Source organism: Crotalus tigris, unplaced genomic scaffold (assembly GCF_016545835.1).
Source record: "Crotalus tigris isolate CLP2741 ecotype Arizona unplaced genomic scaffold, ASM1654583v1 scf7180000017666.379230911805:20528666, whole genome shotgun sequence".
Classification (NCBI taxonomy): Eukaryota; Metazoa; Chordata; class Lepidosauria; order Squamata; family Viperidae; genus Crotalus; species Crotalus tigris.
Window position 1 is genome coordinate 3,996,300 of NW_024096552.1, and position 25,653 is coordinate 4,021,952.

The window sequence follows — 25,653 nt, forward strand, 5'->3', positions numbered from 1 at the left end:
CCTGGAACGTCAACTTGCTCTCTGATTGCAGCTCTGACTTTGCCACCCGTAGAAAAGGCTGTGCAGGAGAAAGAGACCTGGGCCCTTCTCAGTCTGGGTTCAGGCCGGGGCACATCACCAAACCGGCATTGGTTGCAACTCTCGTGGACTTTTGGAGGCCTCAGGATAGACAGGGTACAACTATTGTATCTCTCCTAGACCTCTCATCAGCTTTCAGTACTGTATCATCGACCATGATATTGAAGGGATTTTATTGTGCTTAAGCTTGATAGTAGTGGTGTTATTTTGTAACCATTTTATATTGATACTAGTAGTGATATTTTGTAATCATTTTATATATATTTTTGTTTGTTCAAGCAGCTTTGTAGGTGCCTTATATTGGGAAACTATTTACATAAAAGCAAATGTTTTGTGCTAAGTATGTCTCTGTCTCCATGGCTGGTGTAGAATTCATTGTCTAGTTGAAATAAACAATCACAAGCCAAAATTTCCAAGGGAAAATAATGGTAATTTATTTGTACTCTTTTGCAGGTGGGGGTGTACTCCTTGTGCATGCAAGCACACAGTGGACACAACCCAAATCTTCAATATTTGTTCTTTATATTCCCCATTGCTAGTACAAATTTACCTCCCACCTCCTCTTCATTGGTGTAGTAATCATGCTGTCACAACCTATCCAAAGCTTCTAAAGTGAATGTATTATCTCCACCCCCAATTACTTTTCTCATTTCCCTAATTATATGGCCCCTGGCCCTTATTTACGAATTACCTTTTATGGCAGTTAGTTCCTAGGGGTTTTCTCTAAAGTTGCTATCATATCAGTAAATTCTAGTTAGGACCGGTTTTCAGCGTAGCAGAGACCTTCCTAGATACAATTCTCAAGTTCAAGCTAGGCTCATGAGATTAAAATATATACAATTTATTTGCTTCACAGACTAGCATGTCTTCTCATAGTTCCGTGAAAACAATAAGCTCTTTTTCCCACTCTGTGGAGTCGGGCCTCTTGCAATTCGGGAGGCCCTGGGACAAAAACGTTACACTACTGCTTTCTAACATCTACATGAAACCACTAAGGGAGGCCATCCATCCTGGGATACCCCATTATGTACAGGTAGTCCTGGACTTATAACATTTCATGTAGCGACCATTTGAAGTTACAACAGTGCTAAAAAGTGACTTATGACTATTTTCCACACAACCATTACAGCATCCCCCTTGTCACGTGATGAAAATTATGACAGTTGGCAATTGACTCATATTGGTGAGTTTCAGTGTCCTGGGGTCATGTGATCTCCTTGGGGATCCTCCTGGACTCATGGCTCCTGCTTGAGAAGATCGTAGGTGGGGGAGGGGCTTTGCAGAGATTTATCTGGTGCACCAACTGTGTCCTTTCCTAGACCAGGGAGGCCTTGCACAGGCCTCAATCATGCCTTGGTCACCTCCAGTTTGGGTCACTGCCCTGGACCCCCCGGAAATTATAACTGGTCCAGAAAGCCCCAAAGCACAAAGTAATGAGGGCCTCTAGGTTGCCCATATCACGTCTTTGTGGTGTGAGCTGCTGCAGGCTTTGTTTCTTTACAGGTGCAACTGAAGATCCTGATCATCACATTTAAAGGTATTTCTTTATTGTAGCAATTGCACTTGGAATTAATACCCCACTCCACTGTGCTTTATAGCACTCTTGGCTTACAGTGTCAGCATATTCTCCCAACAATCTGGGTTCTCATTTTACCGATCCCAGAAAGATGGAGGGCTGAGTTAACTTCAAGCCCCCTCAGGATCAAATTCCAGGCTGTGGGCAGTCAGCCAGCAATACTGCATTCTGACCACTGAGCCAACAGGGCACCTGTCATTAATGTTCCACTTTATTATTTCTCCATCTATCTGTTCTACCAGGTCAGATAGGGTGGGCATGCATCTAGCCCCTTCCCTTAACTATTGCCATCTGATAGGAGCTAGGAAGTGAGGCTTTTCTGCTGCAGACCCTGCCCTAAGAGACACTCTTCCCCCTGAAGTATGGCAGGCCATTATCCTCCTAGTCTTCGGTAAAGCAAGGAAGATCTAATCCTGTGGTTAACATCTCCAATTTAACTCTTTGCAAGGAGAAAGATGACCACTTTTGAACAAGAATGGCACAAGGAGGGCCATAATAGGGCCAAGCAGCCTGGTTAATTTCTAATTTGAACAAAAGCAAGAATCACTGTTTTGGGATTCCATGACCATCCAAATGCCATCAACCTTGCTAGAGGTGCCCTGTATTTGAGGGCAAAGGTGGAGGCTTTGAATGTTGCCATTTTGCAACATATGCAATTTATCAGTTTCTGTATTAAGGTTTTATTACTGCAAGCCACCCACTCACCATGAGCTGGGTTGGCATATACATTTTCTTAAACAATAATATATTTATGTGAAGAAATAGCTCAAGGCGGCAAACACAATACAGATGCAGGTTTTCTTTCACTGTCCCAGCACAGCAGTTCCCCTTGACTCTGTGGAAGGGAAGGACCACACTGGGTCAGAAAAAGGAAGCTCAGATCTTCTCCCTCATGTTTGATACTAAAACACATTTGACTAAAAAGAATATGGCAAGCAATTAAATGGTCAGTTTCTCAGCTGGGCTTCCAATTAGAAAAGAGATATGAAATTCAACATTCCTCTGCACACATCACATTTTGCCTGTGTAATTTCTTGTGTCTGAAAAAGGTAGTATAATATGTGAAACATTTCCCACAATCTGGGCATTTGAATGGTTTCTCTCCTGTGTGTAATCTTACATGATTTATAAGGCTAGTCCTACTACTGAGATCTTTCCCACAATCCGGACACTCATACGGCTTCTCTCCTGTGTGAGTCCTCTGATGTATCACCAGCTGAGCATTCCATCTGAAATTTTTCCCACAATCTACACATTTATATGTTTTCTCTTCCGTGTGAATCCTCTGGTGTATCAACAGGTAGGAATTCTGACCGAAACATTTCCCACAATCATGACATTTATATGATTTCTCTTCTATGTGAGTAGACTGATGTTTCACCATGTCACATTTCCGAGAGAAATCCTTTCCACAATCTGGGCACTCATATGGTTTCTCCCCTGTGTGAGTCCTCTGATGTCTAAACAGGTAGGAATAACAAGTGAAACCTTTTCCACACTCTGGGCACTCATACGGCTTCTCTCCCGTGTGAATCCTCTGGTGTATCACTAGGTAGTAACTCTCACGGAAACTTTTCCCACAATCTGGACACTCATATGGTTTCTCTCCTGTGTGAGTCCTCTGATGTCTAATCAGGTTGGCATTCCGAATGAAACATTTCTCACAATCTGGACACTTATATGGTTTCTCTCCTGTGTGAGTCCTCTGATGTTTAACCAGGTTGGAATTTTGAATGAAATTTTTCCCACAATCAGGACATTCATATGGGTTTTCTCCTGTGTGTATCCTCTGGTGTCCCACCAGGTAGGAATTCTGACTGAAACTTTTCCCACAATCCAGACACTTGAATGGTTTTTCTCCTGTATGAGTTCTCTCGTGTATCACCAGGTTGGAATTCTGACTGAATCTTTTTCCACAATGCAGACACTCATATGGTTTCTCTCCTGTGTGAGTTCTCTGGTGTCTCTCCAGTTTTGAATTCCCAGTGAAACTTTTCCCACAATCCAGACACTCATATGGTTTCTCTCCCGTGTGAGTTCTCTGGTGTATCACCAGATTGGAAGTATGACTGAAACTTTTCCCACAGTACAGACACTCGTATGGTTTCTCTCCCGTGTGAGTCCTCTGGTGTCTTACCAGCTTATAATTATGACTGAACTTTTTCCCACAATACAGACATTCATATGGTTTATCTCCTGTGTGACTCCTCTGGTGCTTTACCAGGCTGGAATTCTGACTGAAACTTTTCCCACAAATGGGACATTCAAACAGTTTCTCCTCAGTGTGACTCTTCTTGTGTCTCACCAGATTGGTATGCATGCTAAATCTTTTACCACCCTGGGAGCACTGGTAGTGCTGCTCCTCCTGCATCAGTCCTTCCATGAATAATGGGAGTGCTGTTCTGAGTAAAGCTTTTGCCACAGTCCTAACATTTGCATGGGTTTTCAAAGGATGGATGGATTTATGCAAAAATCAGATGTGATCTGAAATCCGAGTTTTTCCCAAAATAGGCAGTTGGTGGGATTTTTCCAACACTGATATTCTTGGATTCATGAGGCGGCTAAAAATATTTCTGATCCCTTGTCTTGTAGTGCTTTGATCCAAGACACTTTGCTTCTTTAAACGCTTTCATTAACGCCTTGTACTTTTTCATGCAATATTATCTTGAGTTCCACATAATCTATTTTTTCTAACTGAAATCTCTGTTCCTGTTATTCTCTCCTTTGTCTCCCTCCATCTGTTAAGAAAAGAGAAGAGTTTTAACACTTTCTGGAGGAAATGGAAAAGATTTTGATTGATGGTTTGTTTTGCATTTTAATGCTGCTTCTCATTCTCTGTTGTCCGGAGTGCTCTTCTTGGCATCCTCTCTGTCTATAAATTCATATTAATGGATTAGTTTCATTAGTGTTTAAAAAATGGCTGATGAACCTGAGAAAACAGCAAAAAAATCCATATATTACTATGAAAAAGCAAACATATCAAAATGCTAGTTTAACCTCTAAGATTCATTATGATTCATCAGGCACAGAGGAGACTAGCAAAATCAAACTTCAAGTATTCACTCATATTTCAAATCATGGAATTCTCTTCTTGGCTTGGGTAAATCACGAATCATTATCATTGCAAATAGTTGTTACAAAAAATACCTGAAAATACCGAGGTCTATACAGATACATGTATATGCACATATAAATACACACCTATACATTTATATATGTGGAAAAACTATATGCATTTCGGACCTCCAAAATGTTTCAGAAGTGGATTCACTTAATTTGCTTGATCTAATTTTAGAAAGCTGGGGACACTAACAGATGAAACGGTGCCCAAAGCCTATGCGAGATTTAAAGCATCCGTTTTACCACCGAAAGTCCTCACTTGCCAGGTAAACATGTCAATAATATCACAAGGAATGAAGACCGAGAGAGGCAGGCTGTTACATAATATGAAATATTTTTTTAAATGCCCCAACTTTTCCATCTCCCAGCAGAAAATCACAGGGAGCAGTTTTAAATCATGCAGCGTTAAGGATAAGAACATTTGGGGAGAGAAAGAATATGCAGCAGCAGCAGCCGACATATTTCACCCTCGTCCCTTCGCTGCTTCCACACCGCGGAGGAAAAGAAACAGCCCGACTTACTCCCGGCTTCTCCTCCGACCTGCCCTCCGCTCATCTGCCGGGAGCCGCTTCGACTCTCGAATCTGCACAAGCGTATCCACCGACGCCATCCTCCTCCCATAAGTGAAGCGGAAAAGGAAGTTCCTCTGCCCTTTCTCCAAAATCCTGTCTAGCAATCCAATCCTCTATCGTTTCAATTTGTTCCAGTTCAGCCTCTCTCTTCCGCACTAGCGATGCTGCTGCTGTGTACAGAACTAATCTCTGCTTTCTTCTTACGAGTGTTGCTTCTCTGTAGAGCGCCATCGAGCGACTTAACGTGAAAACCACGCTCGTCCTATCTCTTCCCTCAAACGTTTGCAAGGTGTTTTCATGGATTGTGTGGTTCTTTAGAGGCCATCAAGTCGTAGTTGACTCCCACCAAGCACATCGATAGCTTTTGTCCAGGACAATCTATCCTAAACCTTTTCTTTCAGATCTCCCAAGAGTGCAATCATTGTCCTTCTTCCTGCAACTAAATCAAAGTGTCCTGGGGGGGAATTATGTACAACAGCCAAGGAGAAAGTGCACCTCCCTTGAGGGCTGGTGAAGATTGTTCCAACCAGTTTTTCATCTTGGGAGTTGGGAGTGCAGGGCCCAAATCTACCTCTGCAACTTAGCAAAGCTGTAAAATTGAAGCTTGACCCCTTGTCTCATCTGTGATTGTCAGGGCCCACTTTAATTCTTCATCCTAAGAAAGCAGAACTTTTCGAAGCAGTTTCTTCCAAAAGGATATTTTATTAGGAGAAGATGATAGCAGGCATAATAGACAGGATCTGAGGGCTTCCTTCTCAGATCAATAGGTTAAAGGAGTCCCCAGCAAACCCCACCCCAAAAGTTAATCAGGTCAGTTTGAATGGGACAATCCTCAGGTGTTACGTCCATTGTGGGAAAGGTGATAGCACCGTTCTTTCCCAGACTAGTAGTGACTGTTGTGGCTTCACACCTTCCCTTCTGAAAGGAGAGATGAACCAGATGGCCGGAGGCTCATTTCTTACTCCCCCCCCTCACCCCAAGGTGACATCAAGGGAGAAACAGTTCAAAGAGCACGTGTGCAGAAATAGGGAGATTGTAGTGATAGAGAACATAAAGAAACAGCCCGCAGCGTTTCCCCCCTCCCCTCCAGGAGTATGGCACAACCCAAAGCAATAGAAGAAATAAACTGAGAGAGCGAGAGAGTTCCCCTTAATAATATATGGGTTCTGACAGTGGTTTTATTTTCTTTTACTTCCATATTTAGCTAACAAGCACCATATTTCCTACTGGTGCCCCATCCTAGCTAAGCAATGGAAATTCGGTCTCAAATTGTTGTCACAACCTGAGAACTGCCTATATTTCTTTTCCAAGCTCAGCAGTGGGCTGGAAGAGTCATTTTCCCCCTTCTGGACATCCTGGCCAGCTTCATACTTTCAACAGCCGTTTGCTGTGCATAATTAAATCATGACGGGTTTTCCTGGCAGAGGAGTTCAAGGCATTGCTGCAGATTAAGATCTTTTCTCAATGCAGCTGAAGAGGGGAATGAAAGGCTGGCAGCCTGGAACTTCAGCTGGCCCTCTGCTTGCAGCTTTGACTTTGCCACCCGCAGAAAGGGCTGTGCAGAAGAAAGAGACTTGGGCCCTTCTTGGTCTGGGTTCAGGCCGGGACACATCACCAAAACGGCATTGGTTGCAACTCTCATGGACTTTTGGAGGCCTCGGGATAGACGGGGTACAACCATTTTGTCCCTCCTAGACCTCTCATCAGTTTCAATACTGTATCATCGACCATGATATTCTTCTGAACAGTCTTTTGCCTCCATGGCTGGTGTAGGATTTGTTGTCTAGTTGAAATAAACAATCAGAAGCCAAAAGTTCCAAGATAAAACAATGGTAATTTATTTGTATTCCTTTGCAAGGGGTGTGTGCTCCTTGTGCATGCAAGCACACAGTGGACACAACCCAAATCTTCAATATTTGTTCTTTATATTCCCCCATTGCCATTACACATTTACCTCCTGCCTCTTCTTCATTGGCTTAGTAATCATGCTGTAATCACGTCATCACAACCTAACCAGAGCTTCTAAAGTGAATATATTATCTCCGCCCCCAATTACTTCTCCCATTCCCCTAATTCTATGGCCCCTGGCCCTTATTTACGAATTATCTTTTATGGCTGTTAGTTCCTAGGGGTTTTTTCTAAAGTTGCTATCATATCAGTAAATTCTAGTTAGGACCAGTTTTCAACGTAGAAGAGACCTTCCTAGATACAATTCTCAAGCTTCAAGCCAGGCTCATGGGATTAAAATATATACAATTTATTTGCTTCAGAGGCTAGCATGTCTTCTCATAGTTCTATGAAAATAATAAGCTCTTTTTTCCACACTGGTTCCACTCAGTGTGGAGTCAGGCATCTCGCAATTCAGGAGGCCCCGGGAGAAAAGCCTTACACTGCTGCTTTCTAACATCTAAATGAAACCACTAGGGAAGGCCATCCATCCTGTGATACCCCATTATGTACAGGTAGTCCTGGACTTATACATTTTATTTAGCGACCATTTGAAGTTACAACAGTGCTAAAAAGTGACTTGTGATCATTTTTCACACAAACATTGCAGCATCCCTTGTCACATGACCAACATTATGACGCATGGCAATTGTCTCAGATTTCTGAGTTTCAGTGTCCTGGGGTCATGTGATCTCCTTGGAGATCCTCCTGGATTCATGGCTCCTGCTTGAGAAGATCATAGGTCGGGGAGAGGATTTGCAGAGATTTAGCTGGTGCACCAACTGCGTCCTTTCCTAGACCAGGGAGGCCTTGCACAGGCCTCAATCATGCCTTGGTCACCTCCAGGTTGGATCACTGCCCTGGACCCTCCAGAAATTCTAACTGGTCCAGAAAGCCCCAACGCACAAAGTAATGAGGGCCTCTAGATTGCCCATATCACATCTTTGTGGTGCGAGCTGCTGCAGGCTTTACAGGTGCAATTGAAGATGCTGGTCATCACATTTAAACCTATTTATTATTGTAGCAATTGCACTGGGAATTAATACCCCACTCCACTGTGCTTTATAGCACTCTCAGCTTACAGTGTCATATTCTCAACAATCTGTCTTCTCATTTTACCGATCTGAGAAGGATGGAGGGCTGAGTTAACTTCGAGCTCTCTCAGGATCAAATTCCAGGCTGTGGGCAGAGTCAGCCAGCAATACTGCATTCTCACCACTGAGCCAACAGGGCACCTGTCATTAATGTTCCACTTTATTATTTTTGCATCTATCTGTTCTACCAGGTCAGATAGGGTGGGCATGCATCTAGCCCCTTCCCTTAACTATTGCCATCTGATAGGAGCTAGGAAGTGAGCCTTTTCCGCTGCAGACTCTGCCCTAAGAGATACTCTTCCCCCTGAAGTATGGCGGGCCATTATCCTCCTAGTCGTCGTTAAAGCAAGGAAGATCTAATCCTGTGGTTAACGTCTCCAATTTAGCTCTTTGCAATGAGAAAAATGACAACCTTTGAACAAGAATGGCACAAGGAGGACCATAATAGGGCCAAGCGGCCTGGTTAATTTATAATTTGAACAAAAGCAAGAACCACTGTTTTGGGATTCCATGAACATCCAAATGCCATCAACCTTGCTAAAGGTGCCCTGTATTTGAGGGCAAAGGTGGAGGCTTTGAACGTTGCCATTTTGCAACATATGCAATTTATCAGTTTCTGTATTAGTTTTATTACTGCAAGCCGCCCACTTTGTATGCATCAATAGTAGCAAGAATTGTAACTGTGTAATGAGGTGAAAATGGAAAAAATATGGGGAAGAAAGGAAGATCAGAGGGGAAAAACTGTATTGTGCAGTACTGAACAGATTTATATTGAAGAAGTTAATGTTAAATATGCGAACCCAGACAACACGTTGTTTACTAAGCATTAAAGATTGTAATTGTTAAAAATCAATAAAACAATATATATAAAAATATAACTAGCAAAATTCAAGTTCAAATATTGATTCAAGTATAAAATTCTCTTTCTGGCTTGGAAAGATCACACATATAGGCACACATATGCCCACAGAAATAGACACCTAACAATTTATGTATTTCTGTGTGCATATGCGTCCGTATATCAATTAGCATAGGGCTGGAAAGGACCTTGTAGAGGTTCCCAACCGGGGGTGCAAGATGATATTCCAGGGGGGTGCAAAAAACTTGGGTTTTCAAAATTATAGTGTATATGCATAATTCAATGCCGTTATTTCAAGCTTTTGTAAGGGGGGTGAGAATACATCAGAAGCGTTTAGGGGTGCAGGGTATGGAAAAGGTTGGGAGCCGCTGTTCTAGCTCAACCCCCTACTAAAGCAGGAGGCCCTCTACCATTTCAGACAAGTACCGTATTTTCTGGCGTATAAGGCGACTCGGCGTATAAGAAGACCCCCGACTTCTGCGCCAATTTCCATGCCTTGAAAGTTGTCTTATACGCCGGAAACTACCGTAATTTCCGGCGTATAAGACGACTCGGCATATAAGATGACCCCCGACTTCGGCGCCGATTTCAACACTTTAGAAAGTCGTCTTATACGCCGGAAAATACGGTAGCTGTATAATGTGGAGAGAGTTTCCTCCTTCAAATTCCTGGGAGTCTTACCTCTGTGAAGATCTTACTTGGAAAACTAATACAGCCCAGGTGGCCAGAAAGACCCAACAGAACGACGACTCATGACCTTCTTCTACCGGTCAATTATAGAAAGCGTCCTCTCGCACTGTATCGTGGTTTGGTATGCTGGCTTGACCACCGCGGATAGGAAGGTATTACAGAGGGTGGTGAGCACAGCACAAAACATTGTGGGCTGTCCCCTGACACCACTGGATGACATCGCCAGGGCTCGTTGCCTTGGGAGAGTGAGGAAAATTCTCAGGGACAACTCACACCCTGGTTGGTACCTTTTTACTCTCCTACCATTGGGTAGGAGACATAGAAGTATAGCCAGCCGTACCAACAGGCTGAAGAACAGTTTCTATCCATGAGCTGTCAGACTCTTGAACGGGAAATAACTTCATGTATGATAGACTCGTGAGGCCAGCGCGTTGTGCAATTAGCTCACATGGTGTAGTAAGTTGGTGGGTTTGTTGTCACTGTGAGTTGTGGTGGAGGGGGCATGGAGGGGGGCTCAGCCAATCTTATTGTATATATGTTGGACTTTAATAATAAAGGTTCATTCATTCAAAAACCTCCAGTGATGAAGCACCCACTTCTTCTTCTTTTTTAATTTTTTTTATTTATAATACAGTTAAAAACAAAGATGGACATAATGTGACATTCCAAAATAAATATTCCTAACAGTTTGTTCCTCTTGATACATATAATTAATATATAATTCTTGATCTCTATATAAACATATTCTTCTATACAATACAGCTATATATAGTTATATAAAATTCTATCTTAACGCTAATTTAAAACCTGAGCAGTTCTTCTTGATTCACACCAGTGATAAAATTTGTCCCAGATCTCGAAATAGTCTGATTCTGTCTTATCCTTCATTTCCATTGTGAGCCTATCCATTTCAGCACACGATAAAATTTTATACATAATCTCTTCTTCTGTTGGAATTCCTTTATTCCTCCAGTTTTGAGCATACACCAATCTAGCAGCCGAGAGAATGTGTAACATCAAATAAAACACTCCTTTGTTGTATTTCTGCATGGTTATGCCTAGTAAGAAGAGTTCTGGTTTTAACTCTACCACTAACTTTAATATTTCTTCCAGCCATTTTTTAATCTTATTCCAAAAGTCACGGGCTCGTGGGCACTCCCACCATATGATAGTATGTCTCTTTTGCCAATTTACATTTTCAACATTTGGACCCATTTTGGCTCATCTTACGGGTGGGAGATGCCACCTGTAGAACATTTTGTAGATTTTCTCTGTAAGAGGTTCTGTTTCTTAGCCATAATTCCTGCCAGATGTGCAGATCAAAATTGAGATCAAAATCTCTGCTCCACGTTAACATGGTCTCTTTTACCTGTTCTCATACATTGCCTGATCTAACAAACAGTGATATAGTTTTTTAATCATTTTATCCTCCGTGCCTAATAATATTTTGTCCAGCCCAATCGGTTCTAATTTTATACCTAACTTTTTTAATCTTTCCAATATCTCGCCTGTAATTGAAGGTATGCCCACCATTCTAATTCTATCCCTACACCTTGAAGAATTTTCCTGGATTTCAATTCCCCTCTCTCATCTAGGATATTTTTGTATGTTATAATCTTTCCCAGTTGGATAAACTTTGGGAAGCACCCACAACTTCTGAAGACAAGCTCTTCCACTTGTTAATTGTTCTCATTATTAGGAAGTTCCACCTTAATTCCAGGCTGCTTCTCTTCTTGATTAGTTTTCACCTATTGTTTCTTGTCCTACCGTCTGGCGCTTTGGAAAATTAAGTTGACCCCCCTCCTCTTTGTGGCAGCCCCTCAAATACTGGAATACTGCTATCATGTCGCCCCTAGTCCTTATTTCCTCTAGACTGGCCATACCCAAATCCTGCAACCGTTCTTCGTATGTTTTAGTCTCCTTTAAAATTCAGACTCTCCCATCTCCCAGCAGAAAACTGCAGGCAGAAATTTTAAATTATACAGCATAAGTAGTAACAACATTTGGGGAGACAAAGAAGCAGCCGACATGCTTCAGCCTAGTTGCTTCTCTGCTTTTACACCGTGGAGGAAAACAGTCAGCCCTACTTGCTTCCGGCTTTTCCTCCAACCTGCCCTCCACTCACCTTCCAGCTGCTGCTTCGTCCCTGGGAAAGAGCACGAGAACAACCCTCCACGTGTCTATCTTTCCAAGGATGAACCGGAAGAGGAGGTTCCTCTGTCCTTCTTCTCCTCTCGACAGCCTTTCTAGCAATACTCGCTGGTTTTAACTCCGTTTCACCTCAGCTGCTCCCCCTCCGGTTGGATGTGGGATCTCAGCCACCATGGGTGCTTCTATTATATTGACGGTTTTCCAGGCACTGGTGTTGTGTTATAGCTCCACCTAGTGACGTAAGCCCTTTATGGATTACTGCCTTGTCGTGGCGAAGGGGCTTGTGTAACTCAATGAAGCTATAAGCTATGCCGTGCAGGGCCACCCAAGACGGACAGGTTATAGCAGAGAGTTCTGACAAAATGTGATCCACTGGAGAAGGAAATGGCAAACCACTCCAGTATCTTTGCCATGAAAACCCCATGGACAGTACTAAAGGGCAAAAAGATATGACGCTGGAAGATGAGCCCCTCAGGTCGGAAGGTGTCCAATATGCTACTGGGAAAGAGCAGAGGGCTAGTACTAGTAGCGCCAGAAAGAATGAAGCGACTGGGCCAAAGCCGAAAGGACGCTCAGCTGTGGATATATCTGGTGGTGAAAGGAAAGTCCAATGCTGTAAAGATTTTTTCTCCATAGGAAACTGGAATGTAAGATCCATGAATCAAGGCAAGCTAGACGTAGTCAAAAAAGAGATGACAAGACTGAACATCGACATCTTAGGAATCAGCGAACTAAAGTGGACAGGAATGGGTGAATTTAACTCAGATGATCATCAGGTATACTACTGTGGGCAAGAATCCCTCAGAAGAAATGGAGTAGCATTCATAGTCAATAAAAGAATAGGAAAAGCAATACTGGGATACAATCCCCAAAATGACAGAATGATCTCAATTCGAATCCAAGGCAAACCATTCAATATCACAGTAGTCCAAATCTATGCCCCAACCACTGGTGCTGAAGAGGATGAAATTGACTGGTTCTATGAAGCCCTACAGCACCTTATAGAATTAACACCAAAAAATGATGTCATTATCATCATGGGGGATTGGAATGCTAAGGTAGGAAGCCAAAAGATAACCGGAATAACAGGCAAGTTTGGCCTTGGAGAACAAAATGAAGCAGGGCACAGGCTAATAGAATTTTGTCAAGAGAATACGATGGTCATAACAAACACTCTTTTCCAACAACCCAAGAGACGGCTATACACATGGACATCACCAGACGGTCAACATAGAAATCAGATTGACTATGTGCTCTGCAGCCAAAGATGGAGAAGCTGTATACAGTCAGTAAAAACAAGACCAGGAGCTGACTGTCACTCAGATCATGAGCTTCTCGTTGCAAAATTTAGGCTTAAATTGAAAAAAGTAGGGAAAAGCACTAGGCCACTCAGGTATGAACTAAATCATATTCCTGATGAATATACAGTAGAGGTGACAAATAGATTTAAGGAACTGGATCTGATAGACAGAGTGCCTGAAGAACTATGGATTGAAGTTCGCAACATTGTACAAGAGGTAGCAACTAAAACCATCCCAAAGAAAAAGAAATGCAAGAAAACAAAATGGCTGTCTGAGGAAGCTTTGCAAATAGCTGAGGAAAGAAGGGAAGCGAAAGGCAAAGGAGAAAGAGAAAGATACACCCAATTGAATGCAGAATTCCAGAGAGTAGCTAGAAGAGATAAGAATGCCTTCTTAAATGAACAGTGCAAAGAAATAGAAGAAAACAACAGAATAGGGAGGACCAGAGATCTCTTCAAGAAAATTGGAGATATGAAGGGAACGTTTCATGCAAAGATGGGCATGATAAAGGACCAAAATGGCAGAGACCTAACAGAGGCAGAAGAGATTAAGAAGAGATGGCAAAACTACACAGAAGAACTATACAAGAATGAGCTTAACATCCCAGATAACCACAATGAGATGGTCACTGACCTCGAACCAGACATCCTAGAATGTGAAGTGAAATGGGCCTTAGAAAATCTGAGCAACAACAAAGCTAGTGGAGGTGACAGTATTCCAGCTGAGCTATTCAAAATCTTAAAAGACGATGCAGTAAAAGTGCTACACTCAATTTGCCAGCAAATTTGGAAAACTCAACAGTGGCCACAGGATTGGAAAAGGTCAGTTTACATTCCAATTCCAAAGAAAGGCAATGCCAAAGAATGTTCAAACTATCGCACCATTGCACTCATTTCACATGCTAGTAAAGTTATGCTTAAAATCCTACAAGCTAGACTCCAGCAGTATGTGGATCGAGAACTACCAGAAGTACAGGCAGGATTTCGAAGAGGCAGAGGAACTAGAGATCAAATTGCCAACATACGCTGGATCATGGAGAAAGCTAGGGAGTTCCAGAAAAACATCTACTTCTGCTTCATTGACTATGCAAAAGCCTTTGATTGTGTGGATCACAACAAATTGTGGCAAGTTCTTAAAGAGATGGGAGTACCAGACCATCTCATTTGTCTCCTGAGAAACCTATATGCGGGTCAAGAAGCAACAGTGAGAACCGAACACGGAACCACTGATTGGTTCAAAATTGGAAAAGGAGTCCGGCAAGGCTGTATACTGTCACCCTGCCTATTTAACTTATATGCAGAGCACATCATGAGAAAGGCAGGGCTAGATGAATCAAAAGTTGGAATTAAGATTGCTGGGAGAAATATCAACAACCTAAGATATGCAGATGATACCACTCTAATGGCAGAAAGTGAAGAGGAACTAAAGAGCCTCTTGATGCGGGTGAAGAAAGGAGAGTGCAAAAGTTGGCTTGAAACTCAACATTAAGAAAACCAAAATCATGGCATCCGGCCCTCTCAATTCCTGGCAAATAGATGGGGAAGAAATGGAGGTAGTGACAGATTTTATTTTTCTGGGCTCCAAGATCACCTCAGATGGGGACTGCAGCCAAGAAATTAAAGACGCTTGCTCCTGGGGAGGAAAGCTATGGCAAATCTAGACAGCATACTAAAAAGCAGAGACATCACCCTGCCAACAAAAGTGCGTATAGTCCAGGCCATGGTTTTTCCAGTTGCAATGTATGGCTGTGAAAGTTGAACCATAAGAAAGGCTTAGCACCAAAGAATTGAAGCCTTTGAACTATGGTGCTGGAGAAGTACTCCTGGCGAGTCCCTTGGACTCAAGGCAAGGCGTTCAAACCGGTCAGTCCTAGAAGAGATCAACCCCGACTGCTCTTAGAAGGCCAGATCCTGAAGTTGAAACTCAAGTACTTTGGCCACCTAATGAGAAGGAAGGATTCACTGGAGAAGAGCCTAATGCTGGGAAAGATTGAGGGCAATAGAAGAAGGGGACGACAGAGAATGAGATGGCTGGATGGAGTCACTGAAGCAGTAGGTGTGAATTTAAATGGACTCCAGAAGATGGTAGAGGACAGGAAGACCTGGAGGAACATTGTCCATGGGGTCGCGACGGGTCGGACACGACTTCGCAATTAACAACAACAAGTGACGTAAGGGTGAAAATTCGCTCATTCTGACTGGCGTTTCTAACACGTTTTAATTAAGAGCCATTTTCCATTCTTAGCCACCACATCCATCACTTTTCAACAAGGACCATGTAGCCCTAGTCGGTCATCGATTTCACAGGGACGACCTGATTGTCACTGAAACTGAGCCAGGGGTTTCTTTTCAAGGGAAAGCACCCATAGGTGGGAACACAATGTGCCATCAAGGCAACAAGTAAGCGCACCTGCTTTGGGTAGCAGTGGAGACTCTTCCAGACAGTTCTCTTGGGGGGTGCAGGATAATGCCCCAAAACTGCCTTTGCAGCTGAGGGAAGCTCTAAGGGTGAAGCCTGACTCCACTTCCTATGCAGCTGAGGGAAGCTCTAAGAGTGAAGCCTGACTCTACTTTACTTCCTAAGATTAGCTGGTGCTCCATCATAAAAGTTGACAACGGTCTTGTTTGTATGTGCAGCCTTAAATGATTGCCAGCTTCATCCCATTAATAGAATTACAGGCAATCCTTGATTTACAACAGTTTGTTTAGTGACTGTTCGAAGTTACAACAGCACTGAAAAAAGTGACTTATCACCAGTTTTCACATTTATAAGAGAAGTTTTGGGCTCAGTTGTGGTTGTAAGTTGAGGAGTACCGGGAATGAAATACAGGACAAAACATTGAAGTGCCCACCCACATTGCTTCCAAACACATCCAGATAGGATATATTATTTTTCCATCTGCATTCTTGTGCTAAATCTCACTAGAGAGCAGAATTGCTCAGAGCAGTCTTCCCAAGTCCCAGCCTGGTTACATTTCAGCCTTATTATTCCGCAAGCAGATTGAGCAAAACACTTGGAGGAAGCCAGTTTGAAGGAAGAAGTTCCAAAGCTTCCCGCCTTTTCGCAAGAGTGGTTTTAGGGGAGATCAAAACCTGTCTAAATCCTACAATTGTATGAACGGGTTCTCGTGGCTCTAGAGCAGTGGTTCTAACTTTTTAATGCCGCGACCCCCAACCGGTCGTAACTCGGACTATTCAACCGGTCGTAAGTTGAGGACTACTCAATTGGTGCAGCACCGTTTGCAGAATGGGACTTTTGGCGGGCTCAGCAGGGCAGAGACAGCCTGGACAATTCCTATTGGCTTTTGAAAGCCAATAGAATTAGACTCTATTCAAGAGAGTCTATTCTATTGGCTTTCAAAAGCCAATAGAATAAAAGAGAGTAGCACAGCTAAGGAAAAGGGGGAAAAAATGGCGGACTGCGTTGTTTGGTGACCCCTGTGAAATGGTTGTTCGACCCCAAGTGGGGTCCCGACCCACAGGTTGAGAACCACTGCTCTAGAGAACAATGGTGGTGGCGGCTTTATGCTTTGAGGCTGCTGTTCCTCAGTTGCAACTGGAGCTTTAGTCAAGGTGAAGGAAATTATGAACAGTTCTAAATATCAGTCAATTTGGGCAAAAAACCTTCAAGTCTCTACCAGAATCCGGAAGATGAAGAATAATTTTGCCATTCAATGACCCAGAGCATACTTCCATATCAATAAAACAATGGCCTCACCAGAGGAAGATGAAAGTTTTGGAATGGCCCAGCTACAGCCTGGACTTAAATCCAACTGAAAATGTGTGGGGTGAACCTCACAACCTGACAGATTTGGAGCGATTTGCAAGGAAGAGTGGGCACAGATTCCCAAGGCAAGATGTGCTAGGCTGATAGGCTCCTACCTCAAACGTCTGCATGTTGTGATAAAATGAAAAAGTGCTTCAAGAAATAATTAGTTTAATGGCGCACATCTTTATGAAACTATGTTATTGAAAGTTTATTATTGTTACTTTTCCTCATAAAACATTTGTTTTTCAATTGAATTGTACAACTTTTAAGTTATATTAAAGGTGGAAAAATTCTGAGGTGATTTGTCTTGGGTCTGATTTACTTACATCCCAAAAATCTGGCATTTTACAAGGAGTATGTAGACATTCTCTATGCCCTGTATATCTGGGGGTTCTGGGGATAAGCTGATATATTATAGATGCAGATATATGCACTGTGAGAAATATACATGCCCACAAATGTATATATGTAGAAATCCCATATGTATTTTAGCCTTAAAAGTATTGCAAAATTGTTACTGTCAAACCTTCTGAGGTAATTTTAGAGATGTGGGGGCTTTAACTGATGAAATGATGCCTAAAGCCTTTGCAAGATCTGAAGCATCAATTTTGCCGGTGGAAACCCTCAGCTCCCAATAAGGGCAGAAAATACTGCCCCAAACCCCTCTGATGACATCCCCATTCAAGTAGTCCTCACTTACTGACCACAATGGAGACTGGTTTCTGTCTCACTAAGTAGTCCGATCATTAAGCATGATGTCACATGACATGCCAACTTACATCTGCTCCTCTGCCATTGTTAAGCTAATCGCTGCGGGTTCTTAAAGGCACTTTCATGTGATTGTAACTGGCAACCTCTCGCCAGCATCCCCTTGTCAGAAGCTGGCTGGGAGGGTCACAAATGGGATCATAAAAGTGCACCGGTTGGCAGCACCCAAATTGATGCAACTCCTTTTCCTGCACCTTCAGTGTTGAAGAAGTGTCACGATGGCCAGATTTGTGGACCAGATGTACGTCTGGTTTTAAAATGCCATAGAAATTTTGAAGGCTCAGGGAACAAATGGTAAGCAAGGACTGCATATACAATTGAATATCACCCAAGATCCCAACAGCTATTTTAAAGAAAGTGCTGGCCTAAGCACAGTTGAACCTAGTTAATACCCTGATGGGGCTCCAATAGGAAATACTGTGCTTGTTAGCTAAACATAGAAGTAAAAGAAAGTAAAATCCCTGAAGAGACCAGTGGCAGATCAGTCCCATATTGTTGCCAAGAAAGCAACATGTCCATAAAACCTCAAGGAATCAATCTTAACTTGGAGGAGACATCCAACCAGCAGAAAATTGCAGGCACCAGTTTTAAAGCCCACAGAACAGGTGGAATAAAATCTCGGGTAGGTAGGAATATTTTTCAGCCAAGCTGATTCTCTGCTTCTACAAACAGCTCTATTTGCTCCTGGCTTCTTCTCCGACCTGACCTCGATTCACCTTCCATCTGCTGTTGAACCCTGGGAAGGGCACGACTGCCACCCCCCATGGCTCCATCCTCTTATGGGTGAACCAGAAGTTTAATAATAATAATAATAATGACGATGATGTTGGAAGGGATCTTGGAGGTCATCTAGTCCAACCCCTGCTCAGGCAGGAAACCCTATACCATTTTGGACAAATGGCTGTCCAGTCTCTTCTTAAAAGCTTCCAGTGTTGGAGCATTCACCGCTTCTGGAGGCAGGTTGTTCCACTGGTTAATTGTTCTAACTGTCAGGAAGTTTCTCCTTAGTTCCAGGTTGCTTCTCTTCTTGATTAGTTTCCATCCCTTTGCTTCTTGCCCTGCCTTCAGGCACTTTGGAGAATAGCTTGACTTCCTCTTCTTTGTGGCAGCCCTTGAGATACTGGAAGACTGCTATCATGTCCCCCCTCATCCTTCTCTTCATTAAACTAGACATACCCAATTCCAGCAACCGTTCTTCATATCTTTTAGCTAAATTGCTGGCGCTTTCGGCCACCTGGCCCTCTTTGCAGCTTTGCCCACAGAGCCAGCAAAGCGATAGGTGGAGCGCCAGAGGCTCGGGGAGGGAGAGTGCTGAAATGAGCGGGTGTCCTGTCATCAGTGCCCATGACGGCTGTCCCTTCCCCATGGAGCTGTAGAGCTTGCCATACCAGCACCCAGATGCCCTTGCTTCCCCCAGAAATTGCATGTCTTTGCTTACCTGACTTTCAGCCTGGTCCCATTTCTCCTTCATGCTCCTCCGCTGCCACAAAAGAAGTTTGGGGGGGGGGGGGGAAGGTCAATCAATCAATTCCAACTTCATGCGGGAAAAAAAAGATCTTGCTAAGTTGGAATTGATTGACCTTTCCCCCCCCCCACAAACTTTTGTTTCCCTGCATGCAGCAGCCGATAGCATACAAGGTCCCTTCCAACTGTTATTCTATTCTATTCTATTCTATTCTATTCCATTCCATTCCATCCCATTCCATTCTTCTCCCTCGTTTTTGATACTAAGACATATTCCACTAAAAAGAATCATTCAAGAAATTAAATGATTAGTTTCTCAGCTGGACATTCAATATCTGATGAGAAATGAAATACAAGATTCCTCCACACAGTTCAAATTTTGCCTTTTGTGGAACTTCTTGTGTGTTATAAGGAATTTTGTGCAAAAAATTATCTACAATCTGGATGTTTGAACAGTTACTCCCCTATGTGTAACCTAACGTGATTTATAAGGCTAGATCTACTACTGAACTCTTTCCCACAATCTGGACATTCATACGGTTTCTCTCCTGTATGAGTCCTCCAGTGTATCACCAGACTGGAATTCCGACTGAAACTCTTCCCACATTCGACACACTCATATGGTTTTTCTCCTGTATGAGTCCTCTGGTGCATCACCAAGTCGCAATTTCGAATGAAACTTTTCCCACACTTCAGACACTCATATGGGTTTTCTCCTGTGTGAGTTCTCTGGTGTCTCACCAGCTTGGAATATTGAATGAAACTTTTCCCACATTCTGGACACTCATATGGTTTCTCTCCTGTGTGAGTCCTCTGATGCTCCACCAGGTAAGAATTGCAACTGAAACTTTTCCTACAATCTTGGCACTCATACGGTTTCTCTCCTGTGTGAATCCTCTGATGTATCACCAGATAGTAACTGTGACGGAAAGTTTTCCCACAATCTGGACATTTATATGGTTTCTCTCCTGTGTGAGTCCTCTGATGTTTAACCAAGTCGGAATTGTGAGTGAAATCTTTCCCACAATCTGAACATTCATAGGGTTTCTCTCCCATATGAGTCCTCTGGTGTTTCACCAGGTAGGAATTTTGACTGAAACTTTTTCCACAATCTGGACACTGATATGGTTTTTCTCCTGTGTGAGTTCTCTCGTGTATCACCAGGTTGGAATGCTGACTAAAACTTTTCCCACAATATAGACATTCATATGGTTTCTCTCCTGTGTGAGTTCTCTGGTGTCTCACCAGCTTGGAATTCTGAATGAAACTCTTCCCACAATCCAGACACTTATAAGGTTTGTATCCTGTATGAATCCTTTGATGTTCCACCAGGTGAGAATTTGAACTGAAACCTTTCCCACAATCTTGGCATTCATATGGTTTTTCTACTTTGTGTGTCTTCTGGTGCTTCACCAGTTCAGATTTGCAATTGAAACTTTCTCGACATTCTGCACACTCATACAGTTTCTCTCCCATGTGAGTCTTCTGGTGAAACACCAAATTGGAATTCCGAATGAAGCTTTTCCCACAATCCAAACACTGATACCGTTTGTACTCAGTGTGAGTTCTCTGGTGTACCACCAGGTGAGAATTCCGTTGGAAAATTTTCCCACAATCACATTTATATGGTTTCTCTCCTGTGTGAGTCCTCTGATGTTTCACCAAGTCAGAATTAGAACTACACGCTTTCCCACAATCACATTTATATGGTTTCTCTCTCATGTGAGCCATCTCATGTTTTGCCAGGTAGGAATTTCGACTGAAACATTTCCCACAATCATGACATTTAAATGGTTTCTCTCCTGTGTGAATCCTTTGATGTTTTACCAGGTCAGAATTCTGACTGAAACCTTTCCCACAGTCTGAACACTGATACGGTTTCTCTCCCGTGTGAGTCCTCTGGTGTATCATCAGGTAGGAATTCTGAGTGAAACTCTTCCCACAGTCTGGACACTTATATGGTTTCTCTCCCGTGTGAGTCCACTGATGTTTAACCAGGTCAGATTTCCGAGAGAAATCTTTCCCACAATCAGGACACTCATATGGTTTCTCTCCTGTGTGAATCCTCTGATGTTCCACAAGGAGGGAATTCCAACTAAAACCTTTCCCACAATCTGGGCACTCATATGGTTTCTTTCCTGTGTGAGTGCTCTTGTGTCTCACCATGTCAGTCTGTATGCTAAATCTTTTGCCACATTGGGAGCATTGGTAGCGCTTTTCTCTGGTATGGGTCACTCTATGAATCATGAGTGAGCTATTCTGTGTAAACATTAAGCTGCACTCCAAATATCTGTATCGCTTTTCACTAGGTAGATCTTCTTGTGCGTAATCACTTGTGATCTGCAACCTCTATTTTCCCCACATTAGGCAGTCTGTGAGGTTTTTCCAATTCTTGGATTCTTGAGGTCGTCAAAAGTGTTTCTAATCACTTACTTGGACGTTGAATGAATTCATTCTTAACTTCCTGAAAGTTATTGCCTGCCAATTTTGGCTATTCAAGGGACCTTTTCCTTCCCACCGACTTCCAGTTATTCCCACTTTTTAAAAATTTGGATATTATCCCCCTTGACTTTTCATGCAATGTTTCCTTGAGTTGCACGTACTCTGTTTTTCCAGCTCAAGACTTTGTTCTTGTTATTCTCTCCCTTGTCTCTCACCTGATGAGAAAGGAGAAGAGTTTTCAAAATTTCTGGAGGAAGTGGGAAAGGTTTTGATTGATGGTTTGTCTTGCATTTTAATGCTGCTTTTCATTCTCTGTTGTGCAGAGCGCTCTTCTTGGCATCCTCTTTATCTGTAAGATTCATATTAATGGATTAGTTTCATTATTGTTTAACAGATCAGTGCAGGATATGTGAAAGCAGCAAAAAAACAAGCCCATATATTACCATGAAAACATCAAAATTCTAGTTTAACCTCTAACATTAATCATGACTCATTTGGCATATACAAGACTAGGAAAATTCAAATTCAAGTATTGATTAAATGATAAAAAATCTCTTTTTGGCTTGGAAAGATGACATATATATGCACAGATATGCCACAGGAATAGGCACCTAAGAATTTATGTATTTCTGTGTGCATATACATGCGTATATGAAATAAAATAGAGCTGAAAAGGATCTTGTGGGGCTTCTAACCCAAATCCCAGCTCAAGCAGGAGACCCTATACCAGGGATGTCAAACTGCCGACCGCAGGCCAGTTGCATCATACGGAGGCCGCACCCACCCCAGCTCTGGCAATGTAAAAAAAGTCACGATATGTTGCGACACATCATATGACATGGTGAGTTTGACACCTGTGTCCTGTACCATTTCAGACAAGTGACTGCCCAGTCTCTTCTTAAAAACTTCCAGTGTTCGAGCATTCACATTGATAAGATAGAAAAATGTGGGTTAGACATCATCACCACCAGATGGATTCGTAGCTGGCTGACTGGCCCTACTCAGTGTGTGGTCCTCAATGGAACCGCATCTACATGGAGGGAAGTGTGTAGTGGGGTGCCCCAGGGCTCTGTTCTAGGCCCAGTGCTCTTCAACATCTTCATCAACGATTTGGACGAGGGGATAGATGGGAAATTCATCAAATTTGCAGACGACACCAAGCTGGCAGGAATAGCCAACACTCCAGAAGATAGTCTTAAGATACAGGAGGATCTGGATAGACTTGAACACTGGGCGCTATCTAACAAAATGAAATTTAATGGTAAAAAAAGTAAAGTTCTAGATTTAGGCAAGAAAAACCAAAAGAACAGGCATAGTATAGGTGGTACCTTGCTCAACAGTAGCAACTGTGAGAGGGATCTCAGAGTCCTAGTGGACAATCACTTAGATATGAGCCAGCAGTGTGCTGCAGCTGCCAAAAAAAGCCAACACAGTGTTAGGCTGCATTAACAGGATAGAATCAAGATGATGTGAAGGGTTAATACCACTTTACAATGCCATAAGGCCGCACTTGGAATACTGTATCCAGTTTTGGTCACCACGATGTAAAAAACATGTTGAGACTCTGGAAAGAGTACAGAGAAGAGCAACAAAGATGATCAGAGGACTGGAGGCAAAAACATATAAGGAATGGTTGCTGGAATTGGGTATGTCTAGTTTAATGAAGAGAAGGACGAGGGGGGACATGATAGCACTGTTCCAATATCTCAGGGATTGCCACAAAGAAGAGGGAGTCAAGCTATTCTCCAAAGCGCCTGAAGGCAGGAGAAGAAGCAACACATGGAAATTAATCAAGGAGAGAAGCAACCTAGAACTAAGGATAAACTTCCTGACAGTTAGAACAATTAACCAGTGGAACAACTTGCCTCCAGAAGCAGGGGGTTGGACTAGATGACCTCCAAGGTCCCTTCCAACTTTTTTATTTTTATTTTTATTACATCTTCTGGAGACAAGTCGTTCCACTGGTTAATTGTTCTCACTGTTAGGAAATTTCTCCTTAGTTCCAGGTTGCTTCTCTCCTTGATTAGTTTCCACCTATTTTTTCTTATCTTGCCTTCTGGTGTTTTGGAAAATAAGCTGACCCCCTCCCCTCTTTGTTGTGGTAGTCCCTCAAATACTGGAATACTGCAATCATGTCCCGCCCCTAATCCTCCTTTTCTCCAGACTAGCCATACCCAAATCCTGCAACCTTTCTTCATATGTTTTCGCCTCCAGGCCTTTAAATTTTAGTCTTTCCCCATTTCCCAACAGAAAATTACAGACAGAAGTTTTAAATCATGCAGCTTTAAGTGTAATAAGGTTTGGGAACACAAACAATATACAGTAGCAGCGGTCATGTTTCAGCCTAGTTGCTTCTCTCCATTTACCTCGCAGAGGAAACAAGGCAGCTCTATTTGCTCCCGGCTTCTCCTCCGACCTGCCTTTAACTCACCTTCCAGAAGCTGCTTCGACCCTGGGAAGTTTAGGATTGCCACCCGCCACGCCTCACTCCTCCAAAGAGTGAGCCGGAAGAGGAAGTTCCTCTGTCTTTCTCCTCTCTTCGACATCCTTTCTAGCAAGGCTCGATGGTTTTAACTCTTTCGCTGCCTCGGATTCTCAGCCGCGGCCTCACAATACCGCTAGATTGACGGTTTTCCAGCAACTGGTGTTGTTTAAGAGCTCCACTTAATGGCATAAGTCTGGAAATACGCTCATTCTGTTAATGGGGTTTCTATGATTTTTTTTTAATTAAAAGTCGTTTTTTACTCTTAGCGGCCACATAAATAACTTTTCTCCAGGGCCACCTAGCCCTAGAGCAGCGGTAGGCAACTAGTATGACTCGTGGACTTCAACTCCCAGAATTCCTGAGCCAGCCATGCTGAGGGGAAAGGGAAAGGTTTCCAAGCTGAGCCATGCTGGCTCAGGAATTCTGGGAGTTGAAGTCCACGAGTCATAAAAGAGCCCAGGTTGCCTGCCCCTGCCCTAGAGTTTCCTCGCAGGTCTCGCTGGACGCCCTCATCGTCACTGCAACTGAGCCAGGAGACTCTTTTGCAGGAACTAAACCAAGAGAAAACATCGGTGGGGGGAACACAATGTGCCATCAGGCAACAATCCCCGGGGCTCTGTTGTGGGCCCAGTGCTCTTCAACGTCTTCATCAACGACTTGGACGAGGGGATAGATGTGGAACTCATTAAATGTGTAGACAACACCAAACTGGCAGGAATAGCCAACACTCCAGAAGACAGGCTTAAGATACAGGAGGATCTGGACAGACTTGAATACTGGGCGCTATCTAACAAAATGAAATTCAATGGTGAAAAAAAATAAGGTTCTACATTTAGGCAAGAAAAAACCAATTTTGCCAGAGGTTTTGTCTGTTTGTGTTTTTACAGATTAAATACTTCTCATAAATTTCTTGTGCTACTGTATAGACTCCTCCAACACATCCATATTTTTTGCAAAAAGGGCATCACATAATGCTTGCATTCCCCAGTGACTCCCTTGGTGTAAAATTGCCAGTAATTCTTTAGTGATTTGTTTATTTAACATTTGCCTGCCATCAGGCAACATCCATTCACCTTTTTCTGTTTTTCTGGCTCCCAATTGTTCCAATTGCCCTTGTTCCTTAGTACTAAACACAAGAATTTGTTTTGGTACTTCCAACTGAGGTATCAGTGGGAACATTGTAATGTATTCCTCAGTTAAGACTGCTGCCTTAGCTTCCGAATCAGCCAGAGAATTACCTTTTGCCTCATAAGAGTTTGTTTTTGGTGTCCCTCTGTCTACATGGACTACAACTATTGCTTCTGGTAATAACAAATTCTCAAGGTTTTCTACAATAAG

General features: G+C 42.9%; 1 protein-coding gene across 1 annotated transcript; it reads right to left on the bottom strand.

Annotated features, from left to right (window-relative positions):
• Positions 1-1,943: 1,943 nt before the first annotated feature.
• On the bottom strand, positions 1,944-22,598 carry LOC120305123 (zinc finger protein 271-like). The gene is made up of 2 exons (XM_039336539.1): positions 19,900-22,598; positions 1,944-3,981 (listed from the first exon to the last, which is right to left on the bottom strand). Exons 1-2 carry the CDS (start codon positions 21,657-21,659, stop codon positions 2,646-2,648), a joined length of 3,096 nt encoding a protein of 1,031 aa, XP_039192473.1. The 5' UTR covers positions 21,660-22,598; the 3' UTR covers positions 1,944-2,645.
• Between the last annotated feature and the right edge of the window lie 3,055 nt (positions 22,599-25,653).